This window comes from Engystomops pustulosus, chromosome 5, assembly GCF_040894005.1.
Source record: "Engystomops pustulosus chromosome 5, aEngPut4.maternal, whole genome shotgun sequence".
Lineage (NCBI taxonomy): Eukaryota > Metazoa > Chordata > Amphibia > Anura > Leptodactylidae > Engystomops > Engystomops pustulosus.
Genome location: NC_092415.1, coordinates 68,593,536 through 68,609,603, shown reverse-complemented (window position 1 = coordinate 68,609,603; position 16,068 = coordinate 68,593,536). Strand labels below are relative to the sequence as shown.

General features: G+C 40.0%; 1 protein-coding gene across 3 annotated transcripts in view; it reads left to right on the top strand.

The window, feature by feature from the left end:
• The window catches only part of TMX3 (thioredoxin related transmembrane protein 3), a 63,268-nt gene extending 53,512 nt beyond the window's left edge, over positions 1-9,756 (top strand). For all 3 annotated transcript variants that reach the window (XM_072152305.1, XM_072152302.1, XM_072152303.1), the window contains exon 16: positions 4,406-9,756. In XM_072152305.1, coding sequence (XP_072008406.1) covers positions 4,406-4,669 — 264 coding nt within the window. In that variant the 3' untranslated portion in view covers positions 4,670-9,756. The remainder of the gene's footprint in view (positions 1-4,405) is intronic.
• Positions 9,757-16,068: the final 6,312 nt, after the last annotated feature.

Here is a 16,068-nt window from a genome sequence, read left to right as displayed (position 1 = left end):
CCCTTTCTCCATCTCCGGTAAGGCCGGCAGTGGGGGGGGGGGGGAGGGAGTCAATTTTGTAAAGCAAGACCTTAAACGGGACTCCTCGCACGGGACCTCTAAGAGGAGCTTATATGGGTTAGGTTAATGTAGCACAACTTAAAAGTCAAATTATTGTCCATAACCTGAACAACCTCAAAAGTAACTTCTTAGCCTAAATATCTAGAACCTGAGGCTCTAGCATACTCTTTCCTATGCAGGTAACATTCTATTATTTACTGCATGGATCAAACAATCCAACGATAACTAGGGTACACTATGAACTCACTCCTCTATAGCTTCCTGGAGATAACGAGTTCATGTGCTATCACGGCGTCGCTTCGTTGTTCTTCGGTGGTTTCTTGCTTCTGGGTGATTTATATTTCCCTACTGTATTCCAAGCTGGTGTGGTAGGGAGAGCTGGAAGCTTGAGATCTTGCATCGATGGAAGCCATGATGGAATATCCATAGGTTGTATTCCCAATAGGGGCCAGGCTGTTGATAGATCTCCTGGTGTTCTAATGATGATTTGTTTGCCGTCCTTCTGTATGCTAAGACCGAAAGGATATAACCACCTAAAGGGGGTGTGAGAGGCTCGCAAAGCATCTAGTAGTGGTTTGAGGGTTCTCCTCTTGGCCAGTGTTGTCGGAGCAATGTCCTGGTAGAAAGTTATGTTTACATCTTGATATGTCACAGTTCCTTGCTCTCTGCTGGCTCTCAAAATGGCGGCCGCATCTGTGAAATGAAGAAGGCCACATACAATATCTCTTGGAGGTTCTCCCGCTCTGGGCTTGGCTCTGAGCGCCCTGTGTATGCGCTCTATTTTTATGGTTTCTGCCTTCTCGTGCCCTAGGAGATTAGAAAAGATTTCTTTGGCTATGACAGGCAAAGTCTCATGAGCATGTACTTCGGGGAGGCCCCTGATACGGACATTCTGTCTCCTGCTCCTGTTCTCGAGATCTTCAGCTCTGGACAGGGCTTCATTAATCAAATCATAATGTATTTGCAGTGAGTCTTTCACTTTTGAATTAAAAGACAGTATGTCTGTTTGAGTAAGTTCCACCTGCTCCAAGCGGTTCCCCAGATGTTTCATGTCCGATTTAATTTCTGCCAGGTCCCTGGCTATCGGGTCGAGCGCCTGTAGCAGGGTGCGACTGATAAAGCCTCTGGAGGCTGGTGCGGCATGTGCCGAGTTAATATCTCCCCCATTGTCAGACAGATCTCCCGTGCTCTCCATTTCTGAATCCTCTTCAGTACCTGTTCTCGATGCGGGCGCCATCTTGGATGGCCGCGCGGGGGATTCGCGCATCTTTCTTCGCAAGAATTTCTCCAGGTCAGCTTGATTTTTCACACCTTTAGTTGTCCCTGGTGTATCTTTAGCTTTCTCCTTGTTGTTCTTGCCCATATTAAGCAGACTGCTTTCACGCTAGAAGAGGTCCCGTACTCGGTGAAGTGAGGAGCGCAGAACTATGCGGCCATCACTCTCAGCGGTCAAGCTCCGCCCCCGTAAGCTTATTTTTTGCGTGACAAGTTGCTCTTTTTATTGGTATCATTTTGGTGCTTGTAACTTTTTCGGATCACTTTTTAGAACATTTTTTGTAAAGCAATTTGATAAAAAGTTTTAATTTTTGGCAAGTTTTTGGTTTTTTTTTTTTACCACGTTCACCAAGCGGGTCCAATTATGATTAGGATTTATTGTACAGATTGTTACGGACGCGGCGATACCAAATAAGTGGGGTTTTTTCGTGATTTAGTGTTTTTTATACTTTATTACTTGTGTAAAGGGAAATGTGGTGTTTGGGGGGGACTTTCACTTTCTTTTATTATTTATTTTTATTGTAAAAAACCTTTATTTATTTATTCCTTTTTTTACAGTTAATGACATCTAAGCTTGAACAAGTTATCTTCTGATCACTTGTTCAAGCTTTTTTACAGGTTACACAGTGCAATACAGATGTATTGCACTGTGTAATGTAAGACACTGAGCATGCTGCGCATGCCCAGTGTCTTACAGCCGGGTCCTGTCAGAAGGCAGGGACCCGGCACCGGGATGAAGATCTCGCAGCACCGGCAGTCCCGGGGCTGCGATTGGAGGAGCGGACCCCCCCGGTAAGCGCCGCGGGGGGGTCCGATTCAGGTTAAGATAACTTTAAATGCCTCTAACACACCGCGGTCAGCGCGACCGCGGCGTGTTAGGGGTTAACACCCGCGATCGGAGAAATCTCCGATCGCGGGTGTTAGAGGCGGGTGTCAGCTATAACATATAGCCGACACCCGCAGCTTCTGGCGCCGGCTCCGTTCAGGAGCCGGCGCCAGAAGCTTGACGTAATAGTACTGCATTTTGCGGGAACGCACCTCCCGCGATGCAGTACTATTACGTCAAATGTCGGGAAGGGGTTAAGAATTTTTTTTCGTCACAAGTACGGAGAAACCCCACATGTGGAACTTAATTGTTATAGGGGCATACAGACAGTCGCAGATAGGAACAAGGCAATGCATTAGCCATAGAATTTAGTGGTTTTCCAAGGCACACTTTTTCGGCTATAAAATATTTGTTTTTCCGTTAATGTTGCCATGCGAAGACTTATTATTTGCGGGAAGAGATTCATTTTTTTGTGATACTATTTTGGTATGCCCTATTCCTAAAAATGTATTAAGTTGTAGAAAAAGCATCAATGCTGTAATTGATTTTTTTTTTTGTTTTTTGGTGTTCACCATATAGCCTAAGTAATATGTTAGATTTATTCAACGGGTCGGTAAGATTACTACAATGCCAAATTTTTAAATATTTGCTTGTGTTTTACTGATGTTGTACAATAAAACCTCTTTAGGGGAAAAAAATCTATAATTTTTGCATCACAATTTTCCAAGTAGCATAACTCTTTTAAATTTTGGTCTATATAGCTGAATGAGAGCTTGTTTTTTGAAGGACATGTTGTTCTTTACCTCAGTACCATTTGCGTATTGATAACGGTTTTTTGAATATTTTTTATTGCATTTTATGTGGGACAAAATAGGTAAAAATCATAATTTTTGGTGGGGTTTTAATTATTTTTTTATGTTGTTCATTGTGCGAGTATAATAATGATTTTTTTTTTTTTGTATGGGTCATTATGGACGTGGCAATACTACACGTGGGGTTTTTATGGTGATATTTACTTTTTTATTTTGTATGTAATGGGGCTTTGGGGGCTTTTTAATTAATTTATTTGTTTATTTTTATGTGAAAATTTTTTTCACTTTTTTTTTTTTCTACTTTTTGACTTGACCCACTATCGTTTGATTGCTTGTTCATTATAATACCCTGCAAAACTGATGCGTAGGCTGACACTGTGCCTGTAAGGTCTGTATATAACAGGACCTTACAGGCATTTACTATGGACAGCCCCAGGGTCTTGGCTCAGACCCAGAGGCTGCCATAGTAAAGACACCCCCTTAAAAGGCTGTGGGGGGCACCGATTTGGCAGAGGAAATATCCATGTAGCCATTATAAATGACAGTGGCATTTACAGGGTTAACTTCCGGTTGTTACTGGGGGACGCCAGCCGTAGAGAACCACCGACTCCAGATGCCGGATGTAAAGCCGAACTTGCATTGGCTCAGTGTCGTACTACTGCGGCGTCAAGTGCTAATAGCGGGACTCTGTACTGTACTAGTACAAAGGGGTTAATCTCGGCAGAAGCGAGCACACAGTGGGAGGTGAGGGGAGTGCTCGTTCAGAATGTAACAGGCTGTGAATCTACAGGAGGGGCTGTAATAAACATGCACCCATAGTCTTTCATGGTCATTAGCAGAATTTTAGAAGGAGGGAGACCATGGATAACAAATATAAGAAGATTTTCCAATGTCACATTGCCTGGATCTATAAGTAAGTGACCCTGATTTATCATGCTGGATTTTGATGGTAGATTCTTTTTTAAATATCACATTGACTCACTGTTGTTATTTAGCTGCTGTGGTCCAACTCGTGGACTGCTGGTGGTCCTGCGTAGCTGGCTGGCAATTGTGCACATTGCAGGCTGCCCTATGCCTTTAGTTGTTGTTACAAGACAAAGTGCTGCTGCACAACAAACAGATTTTCATATAGACCTTTTTACCCTTGATTAATGGGAGGAACTTCATGATAAAAACTATTTTATGTTATCAAGATAGTTTAAGTAAAGGAGCTAAATACGTCTCTGGCCAGTCTCATGTATTTGGGAATATAATGCACTTTTGACTTCTATTTTTATCTGTTGAACACTTATGGTATAGGTTGTTGGTAAATTATTTTGAAATTCTAAACCCGTCAGCACAGGAACATGTTATTGTGTATGTTTTACTTTAACAACTTGACCTGCTGTGACCGCTATCTAGTTTACCCATCTGTTAACCTCTGTTTCTCCAGTCTGTATTTAAGAGTTCCCCTTTGCTTGGGTGCTTCCTTTTCGGTCTACCACTGGGTGTCATCAGCATAATGTGTTATGGAATCTGCACAGCTGACTCGGATGATGGCTCAGAGGAAATGACCAGAAAAGATGTCATTGATCCAAATGCGTCGGATGAGGGCAGCGACGAGGAACAAGATGAGGACAAAACTAGGGAGAACAGTTCAGAGGTGACGGATGAAGACCAAGAGGAAAAAGATATTATGGAAAAGAAGAAAGATTAACTTTTATGAAAATTGGATAAACTAGGATTCCAAAAGAAACTTATTTATTAAATTCAACCACTGACACAGCTTTATTATAAAAAAAATATAGAAAATAAAAAAGACAGGACTGCTTCACTGATTCTTGGCATGCAACTTCATTTTTAAGGCATCGAGGAGATTTCTCATACGTTCTAGAATTTAATAAAAAGGCTTTCAAAATAGAAGCTTATGAAGGGGCTTTGGTTTCTCTTATTGTTAAATGCTCAAATTCTACAGGGGTTATTCATGCATCTAGAGTTTTTTGCCAATGATTTCATAATGTAATTTATTTTCTTTTTTATGTTTGTTGGCTACTGATATTAAAGTAGGCCTGTCGGGTGATTTCTTCTGCCCTATCAGAGATCAGGATATGATACAGCGAGAGACGCAGAGGTCTGTCATATTCATATATAGGTGAATGTGGAGAGTGATTCTTGAATAAACTGCTGGTTGGGTCTACACAGTTCTTCTAGGGCAGAAAGTGAGATACCTGCCTACCCCACCTACAAAGGATAATTGGCATCTTTCACTGTTTATCCATTTGTATGTGGACTTAGCAGGACTCTCATTGTCTATCTTAGGCTAGGTTCACCTCCCATTTTTGAAGTGCAGTGTAAGGATTCCTGACGTCCCCTTTGCAATGGAGGGCTAAGATATATCCCACTACATGCACATATATCACACTGTATGTACATATAGTTGAATTTCCTTACCATGAAATCGGGAGGAGGAGTGAACATAGGCAGAAGCTAGTGATTGGCCGCTGCCATTGTTCAGGGTGTTTTCCTGGTCATGTCACTGTCCCTATATGAACAGTGAAATCACTGGTGACTTCCCTGAGTGGACACTGAACGCATACCCATACCTAGATGTGAATGTATCCTCAGGTGTTCAAATCTCTCAAAGATCAGCGTCTTTCCTTCTGTCATCTATTCCTTTCTGACAGGGTGGCAGAAATTATTTATCAGGTTCATTTTGGGGGGTTTTAAGTAAGTCTAGTTGTGGTGGCAGTGACTCCAAAGGAGTGAATACAATTAAAAGAACTTATCCTCACTGCTTGGCACCTGCTATGGCAGTCAAAACATGGCTTAAAGACCTCACTCATCTCATATGTGATGGTCTGGGAGTAGACTTTTTGGAATGAAAGGAAAAATGTAGAGCATCATAAACTGCATAAGCAAGGGGTTGGTGACGTCATTCTAGGTCAAATTATTTAACTGTGTCAGAGCCCACTGTCACAGATCTTTGTCTGGATGGAAAACCCCTTAAATATTTAAACATTTTTGCAAGTGTGAGGATGTGGTCTCTGAAACAGATTGAAGCAGTAATGAATATTGCAGATTTGATATGTATCTCTTTTGCAGCTTGTAGTACAACTCAGGTGTGTTGAATTAGTAACTTAAAAGCTAAGTACCCTTTAGAAGTTCTCTTTCTATGATAGATGATATCAGAATGGTAAAGCTACAGTTTTTATTGTGTTTGTATATATGTTTATATTAGTTCTAGCTATCTGCCTTATAGCAATACCTACCCAAGCCTTCGCATAGAGAAAGGTAGGTAACTCAAATGTTTCTTATTTACTAATATCTGGTGAGCCCTGTTAGTTTGTGGGACACTGCATTAGCATCTCCCCGTTAATGTTTTTGTCTCTGCCTGCTTAGAAGAGTTCATGGGGGAGGGTGAAGTAGCTTACAGATTTCTGTTTTGTTTGTTGAATGAAACCTTAATTTATAAAACCGTTCAAATATTTTTATTGAGCCCTGACATTTCGAAAATAACAATATTAATAAGAAATTGATTACATTCTGCCAAAAACTTGCACTATGTAGCTATTATCATTAGTACAGATGACACCTAGGCTTTCATGCATATTAGCCCGTTAAATGTTCTATCTTTGAACTTATGAGATCTTAAAAATCTTACATGCAAATGATTTTCTTTGCACAGAAATTGACATTGGATACAAATTTATAGCCTGCAGTCTGACGATTTTGCGCTACAAATTTATAAAGGACTTATCCTTTCCTGATGAGAGGGGAAATCATCTCCAATATCCATTGACCAAATCCACAACAAAATCTGTATGCAACCATGAACCTTTCCATACCATGGAAACCCAGATTATGTCATAAAAATTAGTATTATGTTGTGTTACGATATATGTATTATGATATATACATTATCCGTTCTTTCCCTCTTTGTTCTAAAGCACATTCTTAAGATTATTCGAAAACTCATTGCAGGTGGTTCCATAGTATAAAAAAAAATACAATTAAAGAGACTGGATTTCCTTTTTTCACATAAGATATTTAAGCTTTGGATTTGTACATTTCCTTTCCATATAAAAGACATTCATTTAGAGGCCTACCTCTAGTTTTATTATTTTGACTTTTTTTATTATGTTATGTTTCTATTATTAGACTGAATGTGTATAAATTGTAAGGAAAATATATACAATTGTAAGGAAAACATACAGTGACCTTTCTTAACACCAGCATATCTTATACAGAGTTTGAATTAAAGGGAATCTGTCATCAGAAATTGGCCTAATAAACCACTAGCAGTAAGTTGTTGAGCAGCTGCTAGATGTTTCTTTCTTTCATGGCCTGGTGTGGTACCATTATCCAGAAAATCAACTTTGAAGTTAGATGTAAAATGGTTTTCTGAGATCAAGGAGGCGAAGAGTTTAACACTGAAGTCAAGCTTTCCCTGCCTTAGACTGCCCCCTTCACTGTAATTGATGGTCCTTCATGCAGGGACATCATTGATCAGATCTCCTGAAGTCTGGCGAATGATGTCAATCACATAGTAGGAGGTATTCCGAGGCAGCTTGAATTCAATGTTAAACTTTCCGCCTTCCTGACATTATACATCTAACTTCAAAGTTGATTTTCTGGATGATGCCACCAAGCTGGGTCATGAAAGAAAAATAAAAGATCTAGAAGCTGTTCAACTGCTTGACAACATGCTGGTAGTGGTTTATTAGGCCAGTTTCTGATGACAGGTTTCCTTTAAAGGTATTTTTCAGTTTTTGCAAAAAAAATGTATAACATAGAAATGTTTGTATTATGGAAAGTTATACAATTTTCCAATATACTTTCTGTATCTTAACTGTTTTCTCTGCTTGCTGTCATTCTATAGGATTTTTATGTTTACTACCAATGGATAGAAATCTGTCAGGTTTATAGTTTGTTAGTAACAAAAAGTAATCAGAGCGGTGGGATCTAATCAGCTGTGCACCTGTGTGACATCACGTGACCAATTTCTATCTAGTGGAAGTAAACATTAACGTTTTTTATAAAATAATGGCAAGATGACATCTAGAAAACCATGAGGAATTGATACAAAAAATTGAAACATTTTATAACTTATCGATATCCAAATAAAGAGCCTTTATTTGCTGAAAATGGACAACCCCTTTAAATTCATGTACCCCGTATGTCTGTTGGTAAGTTATAGGTATTTATTGTGGAAGTGTGAGTGCCACTCGGGTAGTACCCCTGGCTACCGCTTGGTTACCTATTGAGATATATTTACTACTTGCCATCTGGATAAATGGTTCTAAATTTTAGTTTTTATAAACAATTTCTTTGTGGTTGTATATTATGTGTGACTATACCAATAAAGGTGAAGTTGGGGCCAGGTCCACAAGTGAGCCTATGTCCAGATGCCATAGCCTTCTATGCGGGCCATGATCTGGGGGCCCACATACATTCGTGGGAATGGGGCCTAATAGAAAGTTGTTAGGAAGGAATGTGCTGATATTCGTTACTGCCTGTGATTTTGTATAGCAGAAATCTTTCTGCAAGTTCTTTTTTTTAGGTTGGAATAAAAAATGAGGATGGTTAAAGAAATAACAATGACAATATAACCAAGAATTTGCTTGTTGTAGTATGTAGCGTGACGTAAGAACAGCCAGCTTGATCTCTACCAAGCAACCACTATTACTAATGGCTAGGAGTCTGTATACAGAGCCTCCTGGGGAAAATCGGAGTAAGCTTCATAGTTACCATGGTGATTGCCATAGTAACTAAATATACACTGTTTTTGACATTCTGTTACCATTTGAATTCAGGATACAAATATGCAAACTGTTTTTTCTCTTTTTTCTTATATTGACCTCTATGTTACTGTTACAAAACCTGATATCACCATTACACTTTGTATTTCACATGAGCTATACTTAGCAAGCTGAAGAATATTTTGGAATATATTTACACCAGAAGTAAGAAGCTCGACACAAAATGTGATGTCAAATTTCATTCCGCTGTATAAAATGTGCATTATGTGGTTCTCTAAAAATATTGCTTACTAACTTAGCCTGTTAATGAGAATATGTTACCAGCAAACCCCCACCAAAAAACATTGTACCTTTTAGGTGTTTTTATACATGTTTCACTGATGCCTCTATCCATGGAATTAGAGTCTTCAAAAAAACTTTTTTATTGAGATTCTTCTGTCCCAATCATTTAGGCAGGGAGTTGCAGTATATAATAAAGGTAAGCCACCTCCTCACTGGCACTGCTAACTTGCTGAAGAGAATTCCCGAGGGAGAGATGAGGAGCAAGGTTGATTTCTCTTCACACAGCCAGCATCATTCTCTCACAGCCCTCCTTCCTGAGAAACTGTTTAATGATATAGCAGAGTCGAGTCACACAGATCCACAGTCTTGCTTACCCCCTCCTCACCCCTCCCTCAGGAATTCTCTGCTGCTGGGTTAGGACTGTCAGCGTGAGTTAGGAGGGAGGGTAGCTTGACTGTATGTTGTAGCTTTGCGCCTCCCTGACTGGAACAGAGGACACCAATGCTGGCTCTAATCCTACAGATAGAGGCATCAGTAAACCATGTGTAAAGGCATCTAATACTATGTTAGGTTTGTGTGCTGGTGGTTGCTGGTGACAGGCCGTCTTTAAAATTAGTTTTTACTAGCAATGAAAACAGGTGGGAAAGTTTTATGCCCTTGTGTTTTTACATCTGATCCGTTAGACTCCATTGTGAATGGATTAAATGCATTGTCTCTTGTCAAAACAACCAAATTTTAATAAAGGCTATATGATAAATTATAAGCATGTGTAGTGCTGTTATTTTTTTTCTGACCTTTTTGATCTATTCAGAAAAAAACACTGCAAATAACTGATATTGTTTGTGTCGAGAAAATTTATATAAATTTTCACTGTTCTCTAGATCTCTGCTTGCTGCTATTTTATAGTGAGCTTCTTAGTTTACTTCCCATGATAAAAACCAGTCCATTGTCATGTTATAATATTCAGCTCTCCTTTCTGTTATAATAAGCCGTGCATCTGTGTGTCCATCACATGACCATGCATCCATGTTTATTCACAAGAAGTAAACAATGAAGTATATTATAGAATGACAGCAAGCAGAGATCTAGAAAACAGTAATAGATTCAATTTTCCAATATACTTTCTCTCTAACTTTTCATTGCACAAAAAATATACATTTCTGAAAGTGAACATTACCTTTAAAGCTTAAATGGTCAATATATTTTCAACTTATTTTCTATAAATGAAAGTGAATCCAAGATATTGGGGGAGATGTCATAATGTGTTGGTCTTTTAAACCAGTGCAGAGTAGAACTAGACTGTTCTCACTGTTTGATGCTGGTTAATTAATTTGGTGCCATCCTATTTTTCACCTCCTATAAGTTTACCTATTAGTATTACTGAGGACATGCCCCTTTTTCGGACTACTCAATAAAACTGCCTAAAATTTGTTTAAAACCTTCAATAAATGTGGTGCACAGCATTCAGGTGCAAACTACTCCAGTATTTTGGCATAGACAGATTAGTTTAATCAAAAAATAGGAACAGATATTTAGTATCATTATATAGCTCTGGATACGTATAAGGAACGGCTGCTGCAGAGCAGAGTTGGGGAAGGCGGCTGGGTATTTCATTACTAGGGGAGACTGCTGGGTATTTTATTGGTGGGGAGGCCGCTGGGTATTTTATAACTGGGGGAGGCTGTAACCAATGCATTTCCCACCGTAGGCTTATACTCAAGTCAATACGTTTTCCAAGCTTTTGTGGAAATATATTCCGGTCGGCTTAAATGCGAGTATATATGATGAGTATAGTTACTCTCTTTTTCTCACCTCTGCCCCCTTTTCAGCTCCGTACTAGGGAGTTGCGGGTGTCAGCATTAATTTCCCTCTGACATCCCCGAGTAACACATGCGGTCAGAGTGCGCTCCGATCGAGGGTGTTTAACCTGTTAAATGCCACGGTCAGTGCGACCCCAGCATTTAACTTGTCTATTATTTATTTTGACGTCACACGGCCTACAAATCGAATAGCGATTTTCCGTATTTTCAGAATTGACTATTTTGGGGATAAATAATGTTTGAAATTAAATTTTACATATTTAGCATCAAAACCCCCCTATATAACCAACCCATTTTCAAATCTGCACCCCACAAACTATCAGAAACAGCATTTACAAAGATTGTTAACCCCTTGAGATCTTCATAGTAATTGAGTCAAAATGGCAGTGAAATTTGGAATGGTCAAATTTTGTTGGATATACGTTCATTTAGCCCTAAAATTTACACATTTCCAAAAGATAAATAGAGAAAACCCACCATAAAATTTGTTCTACAATTTCTCCTGAGTGCAGCGACCCCCCACATGTGGACATTACTTGTGTTATGGGGGCACAGTGAGGCGCAGAAGGGAAGGAGCACCCTGCAGCTGCCAGGATTTTAGTTTTCTCGTTGCCCCCTTTTGAAGGCTATAAAATAGGTCAGGAGTAGAAAAGCATCAATTCCGAACTGGATTTGAAACTTTTTTTTGTTGTTGTTCACCGTATATCCCAACAATCCTGTTATCTTTATTCTATGGGTCGATACGATTACGGGGATACCAGACATGAATATTTTTTCTTATGTTTTACTAAATTTGCCAAATAAAACCCTAATGTGGGGAAAAATCTATCATTTTTGCATCGCCGTCTTCCAAGTGGCATAACATTGTTATGTTTTTGGCTACGGAGCTGGCTGATGGCTTGTTTTTTGCGGGACATGTTGTTCTTTGCAACAGTATCATTCTGGAGTACATATATTTTGTTGATCACTTTTTATTGCATTTTTAGTGGGATATAACAGGTAAAATTCATAATTTTGGGCGGGTTTTTAACGTTTTTTTTTTTTTACGGCGTTCATCATATGGGTTCAATAGTTATTTAGTTTTATTCTATGGATTGTTACGGACGCGTTGATACTATATATGTGGGGTTTGTGTTATGATTTAGACTTTTTTTGAGCGTTATATGTCTCTTTATATGTTTTGGGGCTTATGGGCATTTTTTGTGATTTTATAAAGTTATTTTTTTATTGAAAAACATTTTTTTTTTACATTTTTTACTTGATCTACCATGGGATATGAACAAGCAATCATCTGATTGCTTGTTCTTGATAATACTCTGCAATACTCATGTATTGCAGGGTATTAGCAGTGCCAGCCTATGCAGATGCATAGGCTGACACTTTGCCTTTAAGATGACGTCACAGGCGTCATCTTAAAGGCACCGCCTTCAGGCTTCTCTGGGGTCCCAGAGGTGCCAAACAGCGATCATGGGGGGGCGATCGTGGGGTAAAGACCCCCGGAAGGCATGTTAAATGCCGCGGTCGCGTTGACCGCAGCATTTAACGGGTTAAACGCCCACGATCGGAGCCCACTCCGACCGCGGGTGTTAGCCGGGGATGTCAACGGTAGATTACCGTTGAAATCCCGCGGCTAACGATGCCGGTTCGGCTGCTATGCAGCGCTGAATCGGCATCGTCTCTGCGCAGTAGCTGTACTGCGCTGAGCGCTATTCGCGGGACTCAGCGCAGTACAGCTACGGCGCAGAGCGCTAAGGGGTTAAAGGGAACCTACCACTTCGGGTAGGGCTTATAAGCTGGACAGTTTATTAATGTTTATATCCTTACTATCTTCCCCGCACCGGGGTCTGCACTCGGCGCACCATGCGCGCGTGCATCTGAATAGGAAGTGGCAGCGCGGTGGCAGCGCGCATGGTGCGCCGAGCGCGGACCCCGGTGCGGGGAAGATAGTAAGGATATAAACTGTTAAAACACTTTCAAACTGTTTAAAAACATAACGGAGATAAGCGCCGGCACCAGCTCACTCTTTTTTTACCTATTTCATCCCACAAAAAATGCAATAAAAATTGATAAAAAAAAAATATGCTCTTGCAAAGTAAAACATGTTCCACAAAAAACAAGCCATCAACCAGCTCCATAGCCAAAAAAGTAAACATTTTATGCCACTTGCTAGACAGAAATGAACAAATGATAGATTTTCCCCCACATTAGGGTTTTATTTGGCAAATATAGTAAAACGTAAGAAAAAATATCCATGTCTGGTATCCCCGTAATCCTACTGGCCCATAGAATAAAGATGACATGATTATTAGGCTATACAGTGAACAACAACAAAAAAAAGTTTCAAATCCAGTTCGGAATTGATGCTTTTCTACTCCTGACCTCAAAAAAAGTTCATAAATTTTCAAATTTTATAGCCTACAAAAGGGGCCAATGAGGAAACTAAAATCCTGGCAGCTGCAGGGCGCTCCTTTCTTTCTGTGCCTCGCTGTGTGCCCATAAAACAAGTATCGGCCACAGGTGAGGGTGTCTCTGTACTCGGGGGAAAAATTGCATAACAAATTGTATGGTGGGTTTTCTCTTTTTATCTTTGGGAAACGTGTAAATTTTAGGGCTAAATAAACATAATACCAACAAAATTTGACCATTCTAAATTAATTCACATCCATTTTGATTTACTGTATATACTCGAGTATAAGCTGACCCGTGTATAAGCCAAAACCCCTAATTTTAACACAAAAAACTGTGGAAACCTATTGACTCGAGTATAAGCTGAGGGTGGGAAATGCATTGTTCAAACCCCACCCTGTAGTATATAGCCTGCCAGCCCCCTGTAGTATATAGCCTGCAAGCCCCCTGTAGTATATAGCCTGCAAGCCCCCTGTAGTATATAGCCTGCAAGCCCCCTGTAGTATATAGCCTGCCAGCCCCCTGTAGTATATAGCCTGCCAGCCCCCTGTAGTATATAGCCTGCCAGCCCCCTGTAGTATATAGCCTGCCAGCCCCCTGTAGTATATAGCCTGCCAGCCCCCTGTAGTATATAGCCTGCCAGCCCCCTGTAGTATATAGCCAGCCAGATCCTGTACTATATAGCCAGCCAGTCCCCTGTACTATATAGCCTGCCAGCCCCTGAAGTATACAGCCAGCCTGCCCCTGTAGTATACAGCCTGCTAGCCAGCTCCCTGTAGTATATAGCCAGCCTCCCCCTGTAGTGTATAGCCAGCCCCTGTAGTGTATAGCCTGCCAGCCCCTGCCCCCAATATAATGCCTGTAGGAAACAAACAAAAATGGTACTCGCCTTCCGACGCCCCCCAGCAGGTCCTCTTCTATCAACCGATGCTCCGGCATCAGCTCCGTGTCAGCCGCTTACTGACATCATGGTGTGTGCTTATGCTGGCGCACATAGTAGAATGTCAGATTTAGGTGGAAAGAGTCTCATAATCACTTTGATCCCTAACAGTGTTCAAAAGTTATAACCATATAAAGCGACACAAGACATAATACAAAAAATCGGGCTGAGCCTTAAGTTAAAAAATGTCCTTAAGGGGTTAAGGTTTTGATATAATCTGTGTTCATCCTGTGATGTTAGTTATACATAAATAACAACAGGGCGGGTTCATTATGAATTTCTCCTTTTTCCATATACAGTGCAGCTGTGGTTGATGTTGCAAGAAATTCATCTCATTGCAATGAAACATTTGTATTATGTTATTTATTGTTGTACCTTGTTTTGAAAATGCTATCGGTCTGCAAATAACGCTCGATGTTGGACATTATGCCAGGGATGCAACCTGGGGACTTACCTTTTATTTAGCCTTAAGCCATCTCTAACAGAGAGTCAGTGGCTTTGACAGCTCCTTTCTAAAATGTTTACTTTATGAGGGCTATTTATTTGATGATTTCTTGATATATTTTACATATATAATTTAATGATGTCTGTGAATATAGGATGTAAAATGCGAGTCATTCAGTAAGTTGCTTCCACGTTGCTGTTGTTTTATTGTCGCTCAGTTCATGTGTAATTTTCCAAAATTTCCGACAACAAATCATACAATCATCTGGTCCTGAAATTTTGGACATCTAGTGCTCACATATGTCCCAATGAGGTCTCTCAATCGATGTGAAATATCAGCACAATTACACGAAAATGTTGCCGGTTACGTTATAATATAACAAGCGCCATGGGAGAGGCAGCACACATATACACTTCCTGCTGGAGCAGCAGGTTTCTTTTCTGATACCTCATAATATACCAGTAACCACACACATTTTGTCATCTGTGCACAGCTTTGGTACAAATTCAGTCCGACAAGGAATGTTAATGCTTTATGCGGATAATGGTCACTGGAGCTTAAGTGCTTCTACATGTGGCAAACAGTGTTTTCTCTTTTTTTAAAGAGGTAAATATGTTAGAGAAGCAATTAGTGCTTGGAGAGCGTATTATGACAAATGAACAGGCAGGCGTTCCCCTAGTCATTTTCACATAATATTGCTGCCTCAAAGCACTTTAAAACATTTAATTACAAGAAACATAATGCTTCAAGAATGACGCTGTGTAGGTGAAAGTACTTACCAGCAGTTTGCTCTGATTTGTGAGAATATTCATCTTTTGTTTCTTCTGTCTTATTTTTTTTTTTTATTTTATTATTCTTGTTTAATCCATTTGGAAATAGACTGCAGTTTATAAATCTTTGTTCACAAATTAATGTGTTTATGCTTGGTTATGTTATTTCTCTTACTAAGACCATCATACGTGCAATGTATTTTTTAAGGGATCGTCTACTGCAATAAAAAAAAAATCGTATGTTGGATTGCCAAGGTAATTTTAACTTACCCAGTTTACCCAAAATCCAATAAAGCTTTTAATCCTCCCTTCTAAATAATGTGTTGGTGACCTCGTCAATATCTTCAAAATTACAGCTGCATTGATTTACACAACAGGTCATCCCATTCCTACACAAGCAAAATGTTTGTAACTGATAGCTTACTTACAAACAACGTCTTCACGTAATTTAAAGAGGACCTGTCATCCCAAAAGAACGCTTAAGGAGCTGCTTACTAAAGTAAGCAGGTCCTAACGCTACCCCAGATGTAGCAGTGTTTAACTGCTAGCTTTATCTGAACCTTCCGATAAAGCTAGAAAACACTGCACTGCCATACCCTGGGAATGCTGGACAGAGCTTACAGCGGTCCAGCATATTCATGAGTGGAGGGGAGGAGGAGGCAGTGACTACTGCATGAAGCTAGCCTATGGGGTG